Source organism: Poecilia reticulata, linkage group LG15 (genome assembly GCF_000633615.1).
Source record: "Poecilia reticulata strain Guanapo linkage group LG15, Guppy_female_1.0+MT, whole genome shotgun sequence".
In the NCBI taxonomy this organism is placed as follows: domain Eukaryota; kingdom Metazoa; phylum Chordata; class Actinopteri; order Cyprinodontiformes; family Poeciliidae; genus Poecilia; species Poecilia reticulata.
The window spans coordinates 25,302,163-25,323,776 of record NC_024345.1 but is presented as its reverse complement, the minus strand read 5'-3'; the positions used below and the strand labels follow the sequence as shown (position 1 = coordinate 25,323,776).

General features: G+C 35.9%; 3 protein-coding genes across 4 annotated transcripts in view; all 3 read right to left on the bottom strand.

Moving 5' to 3' along the window:
• LOC103477355 (interferon-induced, double-stranded RNA-activated protein kinase) overlaps positions 1-5,645 on the bottom strand; it is a 19,118-nt gene extending 13,473 nt beyond the window's left edge. Inside the window, exons 1-8 of the mRNA XM_017308867.1 lie at positions 5,420-5,645; positions 3,951-4,077; positions 3,714-3,856; positions 3,515-3,638; positions 2,515-2,573; positions 1,930-2,079; positions 1,696-1,828; positions 1,551-1,612 (exon numbers count right to left, since the gene is read on the bottom strand). Coding sequence (XP_017164356.1) covers positions 1,551-1,612; positions 1,696-1,828; positions 1,930-2,079; positions 2,515-2,573; positions 3,515-3,638; positions 3,714-3,856; positions 3,951-4,077; positions 5,420-5,538 — 917 coding nt within the window. The 5' untranslated portion in view covers positions 5,539-5,645. The remainder of the gene's footprint in view (positions 1-1,550; positions 1,613-1,695; positions 1,829-1,929; positions 2,080-2,514; positions 2,574-3,514; positions 3,639-3,713; positions 3,857-3,950; positions 4,078-5,419) is intronic.
• A 993-nt stretch (positions 5,646-6,638) lies between these two features.
• On the bottom strand, positions 6,639-17,953 carry eif2ak2 (eukaryotic translation initiation factor 2-alpha kinase 2). Of its 2 annotated transcripts, XM_008430264.2 has the most exons (19): positions 17,638-17,953; positions 16,868-16,994; positions 16,623-16,765; positions 16,408-16,531; positions 16,235-16,299; positions 15,504-15,653; positions 15,281-15,413; positions 15,035-15,090; positions 14,466-14,556; positions 13,881-13,912; positions 13,761-13,803; positions 13,600-13,673; positions 13,351-13,479; positions 13,088-13,216; positions 12,793-13,009; positions 11,496-11,639; positions 11,313-11,414; positions 10,679-10,741; positions 6,639-10,253 (listed from the first exon to the last, which is right to left on the bottom strand). In XM_008430264.2, exons 1-19 carry the CDS (start codon positions 17,742-17,744, stop codon positions 10,113-10,115), a joined length of 2,070 nt encoding a protein of 689 aa, XP_008428486.1. In that variant the 5' UTR covers positions 17,745-17,953; the 3' UTR covers positions 6,639-10,112. The 2 variants fall into 2 exon arrangements, with proteins under 2 accessions (XP_008428486.1, XP_017164354.1); XM_017308865.1 differs by lacking the exons at positions 16,408-16,531; positions 16,623-16,765 and having other exon boundaries at positions 16,235-16,254.
• Positions 17,954-18,484: 531 nt separating this feature from the next.
• Positions 18,485-21,463, bottom strand: gpatch11 (G patch domain containing 11). Its single transcript, XM_008430265.2, has 8 exons — positions 21,297-21,463; positions 20,540-20,766; positions 20,410-20,451; positions 20,213-20,333; positions 20,030-20,120; positions 19,193-19,312; positions 18,926-19,007; positions 18,485-18,857 (listed from the first exon to the last, which is right to left on the bottom strand). The coding sequence occupies exons 1-8, from the start codon at positions 21,344-21,346 to the stop codon at positions 18,802-18,804; spliced, it is 789 nt and encodes a 262-aa protein (XP_008428487.1). The 5' UTR covers positions 21,347-21,463; the 3' UTR covers positions 18,485-18,801.
• Positions 21,464-21,614: the final 151 nt, after the last annotated feature.

Genomic DNA, 21,614 nt, shown 5'->3' with positions numbered 1-21,614 from the left:
TCATAGTTTAAAACAAAAGCAAAACCTGGTCTGAAGAAGCTTGTGAAGAATCCGCCGGATCAGACGAGCCGGTCATCTCGCTCTGTGACGGCTCACCAGAATCTCTTTAACAAAACATTAATAGAAATTATTGTTCTACAGTGTTCCTGTTAAGATTCCATGTTCTACAAGCTTCTTTTCATATAAGTAGAGAACAAGCGTAATCATGAAAATTACTAAACAACCATTAACCTGCAGCAGACAGTGGTCAAAACAATCTCAGTTTTGATTTCAAATACACTATATTGTCCTAAGTATTTGTTCACCAAATCATTTTTGTATTGAAACATATATTGGTACACAGAAGCTGCCTAATTTATCCTGCCAAGGCTCAGATTTCTTGATGTCATCCAAAAACAACAACCATGGACTTAAGTCTGAATTAATCAGCAGGGGGATATTCTAAAAGTGACATTGGATGCAATTCATGTACCAAATGCTCTTAAGTCCACAAAACAGTGAAAATCTAAACAACCTACAGAGATGACAAGGTGTCACCATGCCTAACATAACTAGCATTTAACCTGATAGTAAAACATAGCATTCATGTTGTTTTACATGGTGCAAGTATTTGTTCTTGAATCAGGAAAGGAAGCAGAGGGAGAAGACTGGCTCAGGCTGAGAATCACACCTATAGTAGGTGTGCCCCTCTCTACATATGGTGCCTGAGCTCCCCAATGGACCAGAGAGTGACCTGGTAGCCATCAGGATGTACCACTTGCTACTGAAGTAAGATAATGACTGTTCATTCATACTCCATACATCCCCACTGAAAAAAACATGGTGTGTCTTTTTAAAAGGACTTACTGTGACATGGGTGATGGTGCATTTTCTCCAGATCCAGTTTCTCTGGACATCTAAAATTCACAACAGAACACATAATTTTTTTCTTGTTATTACCTTAAACATCTCCATTTAGTTTTTCTTGGTAGAAATGTCTTTTCCCAATAACTGGAGATAACTTGCAACCTTCACATTGCTTCAATTTCATTTAATAATATTTCAATCACAAGCTTCAATTTTTTCTTTGTCATTTTATGTGACAGACCAACACAAAGTAGTACATAATTATGATTCACAGATCAGGTACGCCAACTTGTCGCGACAAGTTTTACTCCTTCACTCTACAAAATAGGAACTACTTTTTCATACCTAATTTTGAAATTCAAGCTTTTACTCTGTGGCCGTTTTTTTCTGGTATTTATACTTAGAGATAACGACACACTGAGTAATTCAGTCTCAAAAAGATGACCTGGCTTTGCTTTACCGTGTAAATTAATGCATAGTCTTAAGTTATCCTGCAGAGTAGAGTCATGATTTAGATATAAATTTTTTATCTGTGATAAACAAACCTGGGTTTTGGGGGGATTTGAGGAATCAGCAAATATTATTAAGTCATTTGACTCATTTGAGTCCCTGAGAAAGAAGACAAACAGGTACAACCATGTGAGTACAGCTATAGAATTCAGCTCTCCAAGGTGTTCAGCTGTTTTTGTCAGGAAATGCTTTACATTGCATCTGATTGTGATGGTCCTGCTGCTCCATCTTCAGATTCGGTTGATCCAACAGACACCTGCAATGCAAAGGAAGAGTGAAGAACATTTTAATTTGCTGTCGGTCTGAACTCAATACCAGAGAAATCTGAACATTGCCCACCTTGCTGTCGTAGTCTGACTGCTCTTGAAGAGCAGACCATGCTAACTTTGCTGCATTATGTTTGGCTTCTGGGATGTTTTTACCCTCAGCCTCAGGGTATTCCCTTGTGTCAATTTTTAATTTGAAGGAAAATCTGCATTGAAGAAAAGGGATCTTGATATCTTCATGTTCACTTAACATCAGTCAACAATTCAGGAGTAAAGGCAAAACTGTTTCAGGTGAGAAGATTCTTACCGAGGGTTATGAGGAGGTCCACTTCTTTTTACTAACATAAATTCAAGACTGAGTTTTTTTCTCTGACAGTAGTTGTGGATAATTGCAGAAAACCTTGGTTCTGTAGAATTGTTGTCTTCTGAGTTTATGCTCAGGCTTTTTGTCTTTGGACTGAAACAAACAAACAAACACAATTTCACATTTGTGAAGACATCTTAACTAAACAGGGGTGAGGGATAGAAATTTACTTTTGAAGCTTTGAGATGTTGACATGGGCAATTCAGAGTTGATTAACAAACATTAAAACTTTATTATCTGAATGTCAACTAATAATCCGAGGAAATCAAAGCTTTTAACTTAAAATTTGAAGCACTTCCATGTTCCATCCACTCTTTATGTTCCTATTTTACATAATCTCATCTAAGGTATGTATTCTTTATCATTTAACTAAAATGTATTGTGCATTAAATTATTAATTATGCACAGTGGTTTGCTGGAGTTACACCATGTTGTGACAATGATAATTTATAATTGCATTGTAGCATTCTGAACTGACAGACCTAAAAATCTCCACCCATAATAAATAACCTGCTGTTATGTACTCACCTGAGACCATTTAAGTTTTTATTGACCATCTGATTTTGATGAACTGGGGAATCTATGACCTTAAAGCAAAAAATTAGATAATTAACAAAGAGGAATGCAGCCTGTTAAGTATAAGAAAGCTTTTACTTATTAGTCTGGGGCTATTACAGAAGTCTTATATGGTCTGTGGTTTTTGGCAAGTTGTTGAAAAACACAGCCTATTATGTGTATCAGAAGAACTATGTAGTGTCCATTACAGAATGCATCAGTTTGCATATGGGATTGTGAAATAGAGTCAGGGTGCCCATGCTGGTCATAATCTTATGCTTGATTAGTGAAAAGTCAATACAAACTAGTGCAAGTGAAATGCTTGTTCCATTATAGGTGCTCAGACATTTGACTGCAAATAGATGCATACATGGATCCACTTTGTAAAATGCACCAGCACACCTGTGGACCTAAACAGCCCCGCAGCATAATGCTGCCACTACCATGCTTGATGGCTGTTACAATGCTAAGAGGTCTGAAAGCCCAGGATGAATTGATGTTCCATCAACACAGTGATCTCAAACACACATTCAAGCTGGTCTATGGATGGATAAAGCAGCTGACATTAAGCTTCTAGAACTGCTTTGTCCTCTCTCTTTATGCTAAAGGGTATAGATTATGGCTAACAGTCACATCTGGGCCAGAAAATCTATTTTAATTATCCCAAAAACTACAAAAAGAAATGTGATGAAATATGAAGTTAGGACTGATGGCTACAAAAACAACTTGTTCCAAAATGAGCATTTAAACAAATATTATAGGGGCAAGTATGTAAATATTTGAGTAGATAAAAACAAAATATTAAATACAGAAATCAATGAACCCACTTCTTGTTTTAATGAATCTTCAAAATTGCATTGCCATCCCACACTGGGAAAACAGTTCTAATTCAAGACATACACAAAACTCCCAGCAAAATTTGCAAGCTATGATGTTTGCATCTAAATGCCTAATAATCTGTATTGCTACTTACCTCTGGGGATTGACCACTATTTATAATCTCATACACCAACTTGGCAGCTTCCTCCTTTGCTTCTCTCTTCGATTTTCCAGAGACTTCTGGGTATTCAGTGTCACCCACTACAAACTTACACCAGCTAGTTCAACAAATATGAATTTCAAGTGGTTAGTTCATAGCACAGACGAAATGTGCAGCAATGTGGTAAACTTACTGAGTTGCATTATGGGGTCCAGGCCTTGCCGTCTCCTCTGGTTTTACCGTCACCCTCTTTATTTGACCATATTGATTAAGCCAACATATGTAGTTAATGTCATTTTGCCTAGCAGGTGAAGACGTTTCTGCTGAATATTCTGCCTGTCAAGACAACAATTATTCACCATTTAGGGACCTAAATGATTGTTTTGAATCATTGCACGTAGTTTTGTTTCACACATAAGAGGAATCTTACTGTGTCCTGTTGGTCTCCACGAAGACATCTTATAGCATTCTCGGCTGCATTCAGTTTGGCATCCTGCTTGTTTTTTCCCATGCCAATGGGATAGGGTTTTCCATCTACAAGGAATCTCGCAGTGAATCTTTAAAAATAAAAAGTTAAGTCAAAATCTTTCTCCATGTTATTTATTTGTACAATACCATTTTTACCCATAAGACGACAAAATCATCTGTACAACAGTTGTAAGAAACAAACGTGACACTTTTCTAAACCAGCTTTGCATGTCTAGAAGATGAGATTTTTTTCATTTTTTCTTTACAATTAGATCAAGCTGAAGGATGGACAACCATTTGTGAACTTCAGTTTTCAAGACTTGCAAAAAAAAAAGTGGATCTCTGCAGCTCCTTCAGAGTTAAAATAGGCCTCCTGCCTCAGGGATGCACCTCTTATTAATGTCATCTAGATATGGATGTCCATATTTTGGAAGGTTTTCAGTGATGTCATATGCCTAACCTCCCTTCTCACACTGCTCTAAACTTCTCCACAGGTTTCTCCCTCATGTGTGTTCCTTGGTCTTCATGGTGTTGTTTGTCCTCTAATGCTGTCAAACAAACATCTGAAGCTTTTATAGGTCATATGGAGCAAAACTAAGATTTATTTAGATATTTGCTTTTTACTAATCAATTAATTAATTCTGAAGGCTGGTGTCCAATATTTTTAAGTAATAGATTACACCAGGTTAAATACATATAGACACCACACTTCTCAGATTTGAAACATTTAAAAACCATGCATTATTTTTCTTTCACTCACTCTTATGATTTATGTTGGTACATCACATAAGATCCAAATACAATACAGCAGTTTGTGGTCATACATTCATACTTTCTCTACCGCAATGTGTCCTCAAAACCTCCACTGTTTATTGAATAATCTGTCTTTGTGTTTTGGTCTTCTGCTTCTTGAGCTAATGGAACTGCACTCGATGCTTGGAGGCAAGGCAGAAACTTGAATATGTAGAAGGTAAGTGAAGTAACTATTTGTTTTTAATTAGGCTATAGATACATATAACAAACAAACAATTGCTTATTTTCTACATTTCAGCAATGGGTGGTAGATGTAATTTAAAACTGAATGTTATATAACACCGTTATAAAAGTCTACCTGTGTAGCTTACTTCCTGGGTTTTTATTTAATCAATCAGTGACAAGGTACAATTCACATAATACATTGATAAACGCAGAATTTATTAATGAATTTGCATAATTACGACAGCACAAGTTTGATAAATAACTATTTTGATCATTTATGATATAATGACTGATTTCAGTAGTTCTTGCTGAAATCAGTCAGCACTAAACTATACTTATTGCCCAATCCACTAAACTATACTTATTATTACCTGTTTTAAGGTTTCTCTATCACAGCCCAAATGCGGACTAAATGCCCCTCCCAAATTTCAAAAGAAAAATATTAACACTTACTGTTTATTATGATCGGGGCCCTCGGAGTCAAGGTCCTTATAATCTACCTTGAGACCATGCATCTGTCCATACATGTAGAGATTAGAAATTGCGTTGCCAGTGTCTGAGAACGCCATCATATACAGTAAACCGCGTCCTGGCTCTGTCTGGCTGGTCTCTGCTTCAGCTTCTGCCTATATTCAAGATTCGTTTCAGCACAGCTGCCTTGTTCTTCTGTAAGTTTCGATTCTGTCATCCAGCCGGACGAATAGAAACTAAGCATTACAACTTCCGGAAAAAGGTTGGTGAAAAGCGGAAGTTCTTTCAGTTCATTTGGAACTTTCTGGATGGTTGCAAGACGTCTAGTAATGTTAAGAAATGTTAAAATGATTTGTTTTTAATGACTCTTCTGTGAATTCTGACTACATCTAGGGCTCCTGCACATTTTTAAATTACATACTTTTCCAGATATAAGTCCCCAATTTTTCTTTTGAGCAGTTTATTATTATTATAGCTTCTAGCACACACACACACATATACATATATATATATATATATATATATATATATATATATATATATAGTCTAAATACCACACATTTCAGAAATTGCCTCTTTTTTTTTACTTTTGAACATGTCAAAAAGCTAAATATTGATTCTGTAAAAGTCTGTGGAAACATTGTTCCATACTTACCAAGACCTGGAAAATGCTCAAATAAATTCCTGGACTGCAAAGACCATGTAAACATGGGGCATAGCTTTTGGCCTTGAAATAAATGTGCTTTTTTCTCTATCAAGAATACTTTTTTTTTTTTTTCTGAATTTCTACAGTGAATGTCTTATTCTCAGAACTATTAGGTTAATAACAGTATTTTACAAAGATTATTTGATTGCATTTCAGTCAGCCAGCCTGTTATTTCATGTGAACCAGAGCAGACATTTTTTTAGGTAAAAGTAACAGGAAATATATTTAAATACTCAATTTTATTTTTTTTCTGCTTATCACAACTTGGAAAATATATAAAAATGATACATTTATACATTTTACTAAGTGTATTATTTAACAATTTTTTTGCCAATTAAGGTCTGCAAATAACATGTAGTTTTTTAGACTTATTGGAGTACTGGGTGGGAAACAAAACAAATTCAAGTTTTATCACAAATTACATGCAAGTTTTTTCACATAATTAACTTCAGATTTTGTGAATAAAAATTAAGCACACAGAAGCAGAACAACTCATAAATTTCACATGGTTTAATTTTCCAGTTTGGTCTTTCATTACAATATGAAATGTTGTGATGCAACATTGTAAAAACTGCCAGAAATAGTATTAAAATTATCTTAAACAAGCTTATATTTAAAACCCAAAGCAAGACTATTTTCTCACAATGACATTTTTGTTAAAAACCTCTCCTGATAAAACTGAATCCATTATTTTATACCATCAAGTAAAGTGCCAGACACAAAACACCTCATCACACAACACATACTCAATATTAACGGTTATAAATATCCCTCAAAATGCAAGACCTTACTGATTTGATGTGACACTTGGGCCAGTGTCTAGAATTTTGTATTCACATTTTCTGTTGGTGATGCTATGGAAAATAGTAAATCCTGCTACTGCTTACAGAGGTAGCATCATCTGAAACATTGCCTGCAAAAAATGTGTTAAAAACTCATTTATATCTGGAGAGGCCTGAGCAAAGCAGAGAGAGATGGGGAACAGACAGTGAAGGTCATCTATCAGCCAGCCAACCAGAGACTGGTTCATGTCCATGTTGTTCATCTCATATTCATTTCCAGTGGCCTCTAAATCTCAAAACTGAAGCTTTACTGCAGAAATCACTATTGTTTGCAAAGCATTTATACAATTAGTAATTCATGCTGCCTCATTTAGCTTAGGACACAACACACCCAGGCTGCAGAACTAAAACTAAACAAAACTGAAATTTTGCTTTTGTTTTGCAGCAATTACACAGTGGAGAACTACAAAAATGGCAGATAGCTCCCTGCATCCTCGCCCTCTGCTCTGCTCAAACCTCTTTAAATACAGGAGGGTGTCTTTCACATTAATTGCAAGAAGGGTTTCAAAAGTCTGACCTCACATGCAAGTTACATCTTTACAACCAGAATTTAAAAAAATTTCTCTACATACCTGCTTTAAACACCTTAAAAATCTCCTTCTCTTAAAGACAGGGCTGATAACCAACTGTTCAATCTTTTTGTTTTGTAAGTTAACTCACCCGAAAACAGACTGAAACCACAATGAAAATGAAAATCTAACATAATTTGAAAAACAAAGTAGAATAAAAATAAAGGGAAGAAGAACAATCAGAACCATCGGCAAACAATATTGGTGCATTTTAAAAAGAGAACTAGCTGAACACGTTTGACTTTATTTTGAATTGTTCCCTCTTACACAAAGAAGGTCATACATGCAGGCTCAAATATATTCATACACTCTTACAAATACTTGGTTAAATGTCCCTAAAAAAGTTGCACCTCAACCATCGGGCGTTTGTAACCATCAATAAGCTTCTGGTATAAATCTCTGAATATTTGACCTCTTTTTATATCAGAAAAGGTAGAGTTAATTTAAACTGGTTAGTTTACTGGCACGGCCCTGGATTGTACGTGTAATGTCATCATTTTCTATAGCTATTAAGCTATTTCAAAAGGTTAATGATAGACCTTTTTTATCTTTACCCAAACCAGTTTTCATTTATGTTTGGGGTAGTTTTTCTTGTCAGGAACATCCAGTTCTGACTACTTGTTGATTTGAAGTCAAGTTATAGAAGAATAGTCCCCAAATCCAGTCCTCGAGAGCTACCATGCTGAAACTTTTAGATGTATCCCTTCTCCTACACACCTGAATCAAATGAATAACTTGTTACCAGATCTCCGCAAAGCTCACTGACCTGGCTGACAGGTGCAAAGACGTAGCAAGCAGCGAAACTCATTGCAAACGCATGAACAGTGCAAACTCCAAAACATAAAAAAAACCCCAAAAGCAACAGAAACGTTTTACAAAAGAAAAATGCTGCAGCAGCAGACAAAACGCTGCAACCAAAAGATATAGAAGCTGAAGAAAAAATGTCCCAAATAGCAAAAACAGCAGCAAGTATAAAAATATTGCAAACAGACCACTAGGGGGAGTTGACCACCAAAATCGTATGGGACTCGACCCTCAGTAAAGACAGAATGTTATGATTTAACATTATGTCCAGAAGAAAAAAAAGGTTCATTATGCTTTGTCTTTTTCAAAATTATACAACAGTAGCATACATGTAGGTAATATCACATTCTCCAGATTCCACCTAGTGGTCTGGACCACTTCCGTTTTGTGGAGCAAATTTGAAGTGTTTTATACTTGCTGTGGTTCTTGCTGTTTGTGGCACTTTCTCTTTGGCTTCTATTTTCTATGGTTGCAGCATTTTTCTGTTGAATTTATTTCTTTTTGGTGTGTTTGTATGTTTTGGAGTTTGCATCATTCATGTGTTTGCAGCGTTTCGATGTTTGAGCCACTGTAGAATTCAGCCATTTGATGCAGCTGTGTTGGAGAAAGGATGCATCTAAAAGTTGCAGGATAGCAGCTCTTGAAGACTGAACTTGGGCACCCCAAGTCCAAGTATATGGAATTTGTCCTTCATTCTCATTATTGGTGTGTTTAAATACAAAATGTATTAACACAGACCACTAGCATCTGTGTAATAATGTGTGTAAATACCATAGGTTTTGGTATTTACCCACCGTTATTTACTTTGTAAATAATGGCGTATCTACTTCATACACCTCAATAACAGTTTGAGTCAGAGGGTTGGACCTGGCTTGACAAACATGACATGAAAACCTGTTTGGAGTGAATAAAGCAGGCTAACAATAACCTCCTGCAATGACCTCGACCATGTTAAAGATTTCTAGACTTAACCAGGTCTGTGCCAACAAACCAACCAGTTTAAATTAAACTCCACTATTTCTGCAAAAATGAACATTCAAATATCCAGAGAGTTTTGCCAGAAGTTTGTTGATGGTTACAAAAACTCTGTGGTTTAGGGTTAACTTTCTAAGAGACATTTAACCAAATATTGGATGGGGTGTATGTATATATTTGAGTCTGTATGATAGTGACTCTGTTTGGATAAAAGAGAAATTAACAATAAATAAAGAGTCATATCTAAAAAAAAACACTGAAGTTGTGGTTATATTATCAAGTCCACCACAAGAAAAACATGATTCAAATAAATCATAAATATCAGAATGAAAGAGATTCATGCAGATCCAAAGTGTATGTAAACTTCTGACTTGTGCTGTACATAACGGATCAAGGATGTGACCACACCGAAGGCACAAATGTAATTAATTATTTGTACTTAATCAGAAAATGTTGTGCTCTAAGAGTTTAAATTTTACATACTGTGGAACATTTCCTTCCAGTTTCTGTCACATTTTGTTTTTTTTATCATTAAAATGTATTTCCCATAAATGTGATTTTGTCGTAAAAGCAAATATTTAAACATTCAAGTTCAGATTTTCCAGGTTCTTGCGTTTCAAATGTACTCAAATCAAATCAATAAGCTCAAGCATTTAGAAATATATTTCATCTTTAAAGAAGTTTCACTGTATTAGTTAAAAAACTTATGAGTCCAACATAACTGGTCACTAAATGAATAATTGATCCTTATCAGGGTTCCAAATGTGTCTCTGAAGTAATCAGATTACTGTCTTGCTGTCAAGCTGCATTGTTTTAAGCTCTGCAAGCAAACGTTTGTGCTCCTCTAAATCTGTTTTTATTTTACTTGCTTCCGGTCGTTCTTCTGGTTTTTCACACAGCATCGATTTTATCATTTGGCTCTGAAAAAGAAACACATCGAGAACATGCATGTATTAGGATTTATTTAATAACTTAATTAAAGCCTGTTGTAAAACTTTTATTGTCCTGGTTTATCACATTATCCTTCAAGGCTTCATGAATAAGTTACTAAAGTGATTACTTGTTTAGTCCCGCATATTATAACTGAGTTAATATTTTGGACCAGATGAAGAGGCTTTAGCCCTCAACACATTAGTCCCAGGTTCAGTTCCTGGGAATGTTTTTTATATTGGCCACTTATTGTAATTATTTAAATATTGCAGATAATTTGTCTTATTCTATGTGCCAATAGAATAAAAAAAAATAAAAAATTTTCATTTGTAATTTATCTTACAAGGTGTCATCTACCAAATATCAGCAAAGTGAAAGTTCAGATGGTCCACAGATTGAGAGAGTAGTCAAGTACCTCTTGAGAAAAATGATACAGAAATTGTGGAGGAAACTTTTGGTTTCTGACATCCGTCCACATCTGGAAATCAAGTAGCAATAAAGGAGAAGAAAATTATTTAGTCAGGTTGAAATAAACAAGAAGCATCGGCAAAACACTTTTCAAATAACAGAAAAACTCCCCATAAAACGATGCTTCCACTAAAAAATCTGTGTATTTGTAACATTGGATATTTTTAACATTAATTTTTAACAGTAATATTTTTGTTACTGTGAAACATAAATTGGTAAAGCCAGTACACAACAGTATAAACTTTTAGGATCCCATTTAGAAAAACCTCATATCACAAACAGTGTCTTTACTGCAAATTTCCCAAAGAAAATATTAGAAGTTTATCACTCAAAGAAGGTTGTATATACTGTTAATTATGGCGACACTGCGATTCATTTCTCTATGATGAGAAATGTATCTCCTCCAAAGATCCTGGGAACCTTGTTTGTCGGCATGGCATGCTGAAATCTTTGAAACGTTTGGACATTTTTAATGAAAAGCTGATGGACTCTGCCAGAAACATTTAAAAGGGTCATCATCATCCAACCCACAGCTCCAACCTAGCAAAGAAATGCTTAACAAGACACAAAAACAACCTCACCTTTTCTTTCTCATGCATAGTGGGTATGTTCCAAAGGACTTCAAAAAATATAAGTCCCAAAGCAAATATGTCCACCTTCCGGTCATAAAGCCTCCGTTCCTTCTGTTATAAAATGACACCGAATTAGCAAAAGCCACACAAACCCATGAAATATTTAAGAGACATTCCTACAGCTGTTCTCACCTGCTCAGGCGCCATGTAAGTTGGAGTTCCCTTATACCCTCTTCTCTCTTTCTGGTTCTCTTCATCATCTTCAATCTCAGACGTGACGAGACCAAAGTCTCCGATCTTCACTGTGCCGTTCCGGCTGAACATGATGTTAGCGGGCTAACATGCAGATTCATGAGACACAGAAAGATATAGTTCAGAATTTGCCCAAATGCACTTATGTAAATTATATTCCTTGGTTTTCTGTTTTTTTTTAAATTTGCAGAAATTTCAATGTTTTTTCCTCCACCTTTTCAAATGAGGTATTTGTGAGAAGAATTTTGAGAAAAGAGATTGATTAAATACAATTTGGAATAAGGCTGTAATATAAAAAAATATGAAAAAGGGAATTGCTGTGAATACTTTCCAGATGCACTATACTACAAAAAAAAGAAAACAAAATGAAACCAATAATTTACCAAAACTGGATTAGGCTGCCTACCCTATAAAGCCTTCTTCTGCCTACTATTTAGAGTTTTATTTGTAAAACTTCTCAAAAACCATGAATAATTTTCCCCTATTTTATAATCAGCAATTTGTGTTGGTCTAGTTCACTGGTTTATAAATTTTTTCACTTGAGCCAAAAATATCAAGTTAGAAGTATTTGAGGGCCAAAAGAAAAGATTTTTGCAACTCCAACAATATATACTTTTATATTTTATATATATTTTTGCAACTCCAACAATATATACTGCATTTTTACCTGCTCAACAATGAACAAATCATGCAATATTTTAATCAAACATTTAAGGTTGTCAGACACTTTTATAGGAGATGAGGAGTAGAATCAAAAAGAAGTTTTGTACATTTTCTTTATGAAAAGAAAGACATCCAGTTTGCAAATTATTTTGGAATCGATTGAAAAGAATCAAAGCACATGTGGTCTATTCCTACTAATAAGAACAGGATTTGGGTCACTCTTTCTTTGAAAATGCTGGCTGTATTTAGCCAAGAATAAACTATTGAAAAGCAACATTCAGTGCAGCAAAGCCTGCTGGCCTGCTATAGCCTGCTTTAATAAATACAAAAACAACACACAAAAACTGTGATTATCAAAAGACATAATTTGTGTTTTCTGTAAAACTTTCAATTGCTAGAAGATTTGGTTGGTAAAAATTGGCTAATCGATTGTTGAATTGCTGTTGGCAATAAAGTCAAACTCATTGTCCAGCTCACAAAATCCCAATAGAATCAACTTAATTTTTTGCCATTTTGCAAAGCGTCACTGTGTATTTCTGTTTTAGTTTCAGGTGAAACCAACCAGCCGCCTCACCTTCAGGTCTCTGTGGATGAGCATGTTGGAGTGAATGTGATCGACTCCACTGACCATTTGCACTGTAATATCCACACTCTCTTCTCTTCTCCTGGAGTCTCTGAGGGATTTTTTAGGGTTCTGGATGTTTTTCTCGTCTATCCAAACCCGCAGTGTTTTAATCTCACACAACTCCATCTGAATGTAGAGATACTTTATAGACAGGTCAGTGGAAGACCTGGAGAGTAAACAACACAAAGGTGAAATAAACACCAGGTTTGATGAGTGAGAGACCTCCAGAGAGCAGAGGACTCACTGTGAAGCGCTGCTGCTGTCAGTGGAAGCATCCCACTGGTAGGCCGTGTCCTCCAGCCAGCAGGAGTGGTACCGAACGATGTTACAGTGATTCAGCTCCGACAACACCTTCACCTCCTCCAGAGTTTTTCTAATCCAAATAAGTACAACAAATAGGCTACATTCAGAAAACATTCCACCTTGATTTGTGTTTTTAAAGCATATGTTTTGGGGATTCCCCCCCCCCAAAACCCACTGTTAAGAAAAAAAAAAATCTTGACTCACTCTTTGTAGCGCACAATCTTTACAGCGTAATATTTTCCCTCCAGTTTACGTTTCGCCTTAAAAACACGACCAAAAGCTCCTTTATCGAGTTGTTTTATAGATTCGTAGTCTGTTGCAAATCTGCTGAAACTAAAAAGCATTAAAAGTTGTTAGTGCGGTTGAGCTATATGATAACATGTCTTATTTACTCTTGTATGTCCTAAAAAAAGAAATCTCTCTTTGTGTGTTGTGCCAATTAAATTTCCATACCTTGAAACTGTCTGAGTTGGTGATTTTACACTCTGAAGATTTCCTCCCTGATTGGTTTTGAAATTTATCATGTCCTTAATAAAAGCCACAATGAGGATGTGAGTATTTTGAAAAAAAAACCACAGATATAAATTGTCATGGTCACTGCCTTCGTTCCCTACCTCTTTACTGTTCTCTTTGACATTTGGGAAAATTGCAGCAATTCTGGCAAGAAAAAAAAGATTTAACCAGTGACATTTGGTGAAAGAAAGTACAACTTTACAGTAGGGATGACGGCTTACTTTATTTTAGGCTTCACAACTGGACTTATCACCTTTTGAAAAAGCAGAGAAACAATAATTTTACTAAATATGCTAATTTTCTAAATCCATTTCAAAATCCATGTCAATGTTTTACACGCTGGCCAAAATGGTTCAATGAAATACAAAAGATGCAACTAAACAAAACAAGCCACTTACAGTGGAAGTAAAAAATAATAGATTGTTCATTAATTTACAATGAAAGTTGTGGCCAGTTGGAAGTCATGCTAGAATGGAAGTTTGGTTAATGTCCAATATTAAGCGGAAAAACATAAGTATATGACAAACCACGGTGTTTGGGACCTTCTTCAATAGACTAACAACACCAGTGCAAAGCCCCAAGATCTGACGACCAAAAGAGTATCAGATCTTGGTGCTGCAGCTTTGTTACTGTGCTTCGTCTTGTGTTGTGACTTCAGTATTTTGTTGAACCATCCGGGTCACCGCAGGTTTTAAGAGCTCAAAACACAAAGCAAAAATATGAGTTGGGTAAAAACTCTAATGAATAAACCCGCTGCGGTATGTTCTGCAAAGGAAAGACAGGAGCAATAGAAATAAATAACAGACCTGATCTTTGGGTGGGTTTGATGGATCCATGAAAACAATTGATTCGCTTGTGGCCGATGTCGCCAGGCCTGATTTTGTGCGACTAGAGTCCCTGAGGATTGGAAGAGATGCACGGTTAGTGCCGTGTTCAACTATAAGTGTATCTATCTGCTGTACGGCTCAGTCATAACAGCATAACACTTTCATAATAAAGTATTTTCAAATTTGAATAGTTTAAGTATTGTTCCAACATCTGAAGTAATGAAAATAAATCATGAAAAAAACTGGCAAAAATCTGTAAGAAAGCAGAATAAAGGCCTTTTTAAAGCATAAATTTGACTTTTGAAGTTTTATTGAAAGTAATATTAAAATATTTTCCTGTGTTATTCTTGTTATCTCAATTTTGTGTCTCATCTTGTGAGTGTTAGGTATGGTTACACCCCTATTAAAGTGATGTAACAATGCGATCAGTCCTGTGGTGAGTTTTAAACCCAAACTGAATCTCCACTTACACTAAGTTCATCAGGATTAAATTTAATAAAGTGCCATTTTTTTCTAGTATATTTGACAAAAGCTGGTAGCTGCCTTACGGTGTGCTTGTTGGAGGGGACTGCTTGGCTTGTGTGCAGTCATCAGACTCAGCTACCTGCAAACACACAGAACCAAAATTTTACTTTTCACATAGTATGAGTAGACCAGTAAAAAAATTATTTTTTTTTTACTAAAAAGAAATGTTGGCAGGCCATGAAATGAGATGAATCAACTTTTCAATATTTTTAATTCATTTAGATGCACCAGAACTAGATCTTACGTTAAAAAAGCTTAAGTATCGGTACCTTGCTGTCCCAGTCTGACCGCTCCTTCAGTGCAGACAAGGCCAGTTGAGCTGCATTCTGTTTGGCATCCTTGACGCTCTTGCCCTCACCAACAGAGTACTGCACGTTGTTAATCAATAACTTGTAGGAAAATCTGTAATGTCCAAAAGGAAGAGATTAATAAGCAAAGAGTTTATCAGTCTGTTGCTATGAATTCAGCTTAAAGAAGTTCACTTATGCTCACATTGGGTTGTGAGGGGGGCCACTTCTTTTATCTTCTACAAACGCACAGGTGCTCCTTGTTTTCTGACAGTGAGAATTGATCAGTCCAATGAAGTTTGTTTCTGTAAGGATGCTGTCTTCAGACTGCAGGCTCAACCGCTTGGCACGATTACTGAAAGACAAAATATTATAACTAATAAAACGTTTTACAGTCCCTCCAGGAAGTTGAGTCTTCCTACTAATTTTAGTTAGTAGGAAGTCTATTAACTCATCAGTCGTAAATTTTGACTTGCAATTTTCACCAATCATCTCAACTTTCCTGCAAATATGACTAATCAACTTTACGTTTTATGCATTTCCTTCATTTTTGACCAATCACAGCAACCCGGCTGAGTTTTGACCAGTCTCCTTAGCCCTCTTGAAATTGAACTTCCCCACGACATAAATGTATTTGTATTAAGGGTGCTATTTCAGAAAAGTACTTGACAATATTATTTGCATTTCACTTATTAACCATGTTAAAAGCTTGTCTTTTTTGGGAAGGTTATGTGACGCAAATTCCACGTTAGGTATGATCATGGCATGGTGTAAATAAAGCTTTAAAACATTTGCAACTTTTTGAAAAAGATGTTACGTAATCTGTAATTTTAGGCTGCAACAATGATGAAAAAAAAATGAAACAAAAAAAACATTGCAGCATCATGGAGGGATCCTGGCTTTTAGATCAAACACTGGGAAAAGCATCAGGCTCACCTGATATCTGAGACAACTTCCTCACTAGGCAGACTTGATGTGCCGCTGTCCTGATCATCTCCAGTCTACAAAACAAACAAAAACATGCAATCAGAAAAAAACATTTAAATTGAATCCAGGAATTAGATATTTTAGGATAAGATAATAATAAACTTATGTCTCTCACTACTTACATCTAAGGTTTCATTGCCTAATATCTCATGATGCACCAGCCTGGCAGCTTCCTCCCTGGCTTCCTTCTTGGTTTTCCCAAAAGCAGCTGGAAACTCCTTGTCTCCCACCACAAACCTACAATATCTGATGCCATCATGAGAAGAATACTTTTTATATAACATGTACTACTGAGTTGAGACCTGTAAAAGTAACTGGATGATGTAAGGAGACCTACTGAGATAAATTATTGGGTCCAGGTGTGATTTTCTCCACGGCTCTTATCATGAGCCTATTACTTTGTCCATATTCATTCAGCCAACACATGTAATTAGTTTTCACCTGAACCTGAGGAGAAGAAACTTCTGCAACGCTTCCTGTCTGTCAGGACAAAAAAAATAAATAAAAAAATCCAACAAAGCCCACGTTAATATTTCACATCAATGCAAAATGTGAAATGTGCATTAATTCAATAATTCTTACAGAAACTGAAGTTTCATTTAATAAATGCATCAGGGCATTTTTAGCAGCACTCTGTTTGGCTTCTTTCTTGTTCTTCCCCACACCTTCAGGGTATGGCTTTCCATTCACAACAGCTTTTAAAGTAAACCTGCAAAAGATTCAGAAGATCTGCATTAGTTGTGTTTAGAATGTGACTGAATGGTTTGACAAGAACTATTGCTAATTTTTTCACATTTTGGGAGATTTAATGTGACAGAACAAACAGTGTAGGGTGAGTCTGAATTCAAATACATTTTATTCCGCAAAGCTCTATCAGCTTTGCGGAATAAAAAAATGTGTTGTTTTTAAATTTAAATTTCCACCAAATGGATAAAATATTCACTGCTGGTGTTATCTAACCAGAGCTTAGTCCCCAATGTTTTCTTTCTGTGTTCTCCATGTGATTGTATGGTTACTCTCCAGGTACTCTGACTTCCACCCATAGAACATTAACATGCCTGCTAGACTAATTGGTCTCTCTAAATTGCCCTTGGGTGTGAGTGTGTATGTCCATGGTTGTTTGTCGCAATAAACTTGGGAATACTGTTCTATAACTTAACCCACACATTTCTCCATGATCTGACTGCTGTGTTCCTTAGTCTTTATGATGTTTTCTTCACTGACGTTACCGTACAGCATGCATATATTTCCATAAGCTTGAGTGATTTACTAAAATCTCCAAGTACACTTGCGCAAGTAGAAGAAACTTCCAGAATGAGGCAAAAATACAAAATAAAATCCCACCAACTCACGTTCTGATGTGGTCAGGTCCAACACATCCAACTTCCTCATACTTCAGCTCCAGTCGCTCTTTTTGTGCGTATTCGTTCAGTCTAGCTATGTAGTTTACAGAATCCATTTTTGAATAAGATTAGCTTCTGAAGTGCAATAAAATAAGAGAAAACACAGTTCTAGCCAGGTAACACTCTTCTGGTTTCATGTTAGCGCTGCTTCCACAGCAGAGGCGTAAGTTTCGATTTCATCAGAAACGTCACCCGTGGTGCCTTCAAGTCCAGTCTGAAATATCAACTCCTGTGGAGTTTAATGCATTCACTATTTTAATTAAAAATCTAACTTTTAAAGCCAGCTTTACATTTCCAATAATTTAAATATTTAAAAAGCGACTGAAGAGTTTGCAAAAGAATGAAAATTGATTAATGTATTAAACATTTTTGGCCACGTGGAAGATATTTATTGGCCTCTTTATTTTTTGCATTACCTTTGTAAAAATATGTTTGTAGCTTTTGGAAATTATAACTGCGGAAGTCACACGGCTTTATTATTTATTTACACGGAAGTAAATAAATATAAATCCAGTAGGGATTCACAATGGTTCCAGTTGACAGGACATGTAGTTCAAATCGCCAAAGGAATACTTGGTGTAACAAAAATGCACGGCAGAAAAACAGTTATGAAGGGAAGGTAATAAAAATGATTTACAGACTCGCCCAGTATAGTGATATTTAGGGGAAAGAAATACTAAAAGCAGAGATAATTATGGTTTTTTTTTAAACCATCAACAATATGACCTCTTTCTAAGTAACTCAAAGTCAGCAACAATTTTTGAACATGACAAAAAACAAATTTCATCAACACAAGATTTTTGAAAAATTATTTTACTATAGCTGCTTTTGAAACACATGAAAGAGATTCCGCCATCATTTTAAAACAATTTGTAAATGCAACTTTATCACATTTTAGAAGAAAAAAACAAACACAAAAACTGACAGAAGATTTAAACAATAAATGAACGTTTCACAAATTACAACTAATATTATCAAATACAGTTGCTCCAAAGTCTGTTGATTCCGATTTGCACTGTAACATTATCTTTATTACGTCAAAGATATTTTAAGAAACGAATATATGTTGCTGTTTTTTCAAGAAGGAAGCTACTGAATGTCTCTCAATCAGGATCACTCGTGATCTGCTGCTGTATCTCCTGGACAATTAGAAGCCAGGTCCTCCTCATCTGCAGAAAGATAATATATGCATCAGCAAAAGAGCATAAAACAGATCTTATGATGGTTTCAACTTTACCGTTATATGTGGTTCCACACCATACGCAGTAAAAATGGACTCCTCGTAAATAGGATGTAATAATTTGCAATTTATCAGAGGGCTGCAAGAGAGAGCAAAACACCTGAAGGTAATATAATGGTAAATTTAACAGCAAACACATTAATTCCATTGGCATGGAGCATATATTTCATATCTAAATATTTTTAGTAATACTAATATCTTTTTTTGGTAACACTGGGATTTTATACTGTTGTGAGAAGTGCATATCCTAAAATAAATACCAACATTTAGCTCTGGAATTTCTTCCTCTTCGTCCTCCTCTTCGTCCTCCTCTTCAACAGGATCTTCCTCGTCATCATCATCACCTTTGGGCCAGTACCAGGGTTCTCTGGGAGCAGTTATGCCCTGAGACAAAAACATACCTCATGTGTAAGAAGAAAACCAACACAACAATGAAGAGTCACTTTAAGAGTTAGTCAAAATGATAATGAGATTTTTCTTCAAAAAGTATTTTCCACTTCTTCTTTTTGTATGTATTCTCACATTGTAGTATCTAAAATGAGGGTTGAGTAAGACGAGCACTGATCAGAGAAACAACCAAGAGGAGCTGCAGAGATCCATAGCTCAGGTGGAAGCAGCTGTCAAAAGTACCATCTGCAAACCTGACCTTTGTGGCAAAATGGAAACTTATATTTAAAGGAAGTTGAAAGAATTTTCATTAGATGTTTGTCACAAGTCATGCAGGAATTTCAACCTTTTGATCTATATACAACAGGACATTACAACTAGACTGTGACCACACCATTGTGATGGTGGGACATGGCGGAGAAAGCATTATGCTGTGAAAAATGCTGCTTTTCAACAGGGAAACAGATTTGTCATAATTATTTATCGGACATAGGAGCTAAATAAAGGGAAACCTAGGAAGAAAGCCTTTTAGAGGCTGCAAAACACTTGAAACTGGGGTGGAGATTTAACTTCCAGTATGACAACAACCCCCAAGATGCAGACAGAGCTGCAATTACATGATTACGTCAAAGCATAAGCATATTATTGGCTGTAATGTGACAAAATGTTAAATGGTTTATTTGCAAGGAACTTTATATTAAAATGTCTCCTAACCTTCTGGTTGTCAAGCTGCTCGCAAGACCGCTGACTCCTCCTCAGGTCTCCTTCAATCTTCCGCTCTTCTCTCTCTGTTCTGACTCTTGACCTGAAGTGGGGTGCAAACACAGACAATAAAACAGCTCTACTGTAAGCAGGGAGGCTCCTCAGGGACATCTCAAATGCTCTTGCAAACTTCACCTAAAATCCTCCAGAGACTTGGCCTCGTTCTGCTGTTTGGCTCGAACTTTCTGACGATAATGGTGGAGTTCCTCCTCAGCTTTTCTTTTTTTCATCTCTTCCATACCAATACCCCCTCTGTCTGAAGGATCAAAAACAGAAACCTTAATAAACAACAAATTGTACTCATCAGCACAGAATGATATAAAAAAGCTTACCTGCTTTAATACTTAGAGGAATTGGATCAACCCTTCCTGCTCCTGAAGACACATAAAACTGAAGCATTACATTTAATTCAAGAGCCTAATCGTGATTAAAGACAAAATTATTAGGAAAGATTATACTTACCCTCTTTCCCAAGGCCTTGGCCAGCTTTGTAACCCATCTTTTGAAGAAGTGCAAAGCCCTTGTTCTGATTGCTGATGGAGCTCTGTAAAGCTGCTTCTCGGCTCTCCTTCTCCTGCTCCTTGTAACTCTTCTGACGGTTCTGGATATTCTTCTCCTTTTGTTTTTCCTCCTTTCTGATGGCTTCCTTCACCCTCCTCACCATGCTGACTCCTGGCTTCACATCTTGACTATAAACAGGAAAAACATGGGAAACAGAAACTTGGGGCACAGTTGGTAGAGCTATTGCCTTGCAGCAAGAAGGCTCTGGGTTCGACCGGCCTGGGGTCTTTCTGCATGGAGTTTGCATGTTCTCCCTGTGCATGCGTGGGTTCCTCCCACAGTTTAAAACATGACTGTCAGGCTAACTGGCCTCTTCAAATTACTCAACTAAAATGCTGATTTTTACATTATATTGAGCACTTAACAAACAGGCAGATTTTTCTATTCAGAAGAAATTCAGAAAAATTCAGCTAAAATTCCTGGGATGATAAATTTATATAAGATTTTATACCTATATTCTTTTAGCTACAACTGTTTTGTTGAAACCTGTTAAGTTTACTTTTTTTTAAATGAAGGTAATTAATTCAATTCAATAAAGAAATACTACATTAATTTATCATTTTTATACTGCTGAAAATTACTATAGTTACATAATTTACAATATCTTGCTAGGCAGCTACATATCTTCGTTATTTCGATACAAACATAAACTGCTTACATTTTACTGAGAAATGCATCCGACATATAATCTTCTTCCTCGTCTGACATTGTGAATTGCAGAAAAAAAGTAGTACAATTAAAAATAAAGAGAGAATCAGCTCAAACAAATGCTCGCTTGTTAATTTTGTTGCTCCCCTGTGTTTGGTTCGTTCGTAGACAATTTCCGACCATCTACAAGGAACCCGTATCAATAGTTCCGTCGTTTAAAACACATAATTATAGAAAATGTATTAATACACACCATATAGAATTAAAGTTTAATACAAAGAAAAAGTTTTAAAATATTTGTTGTCAATTGCGCGCATATGTATCAGTT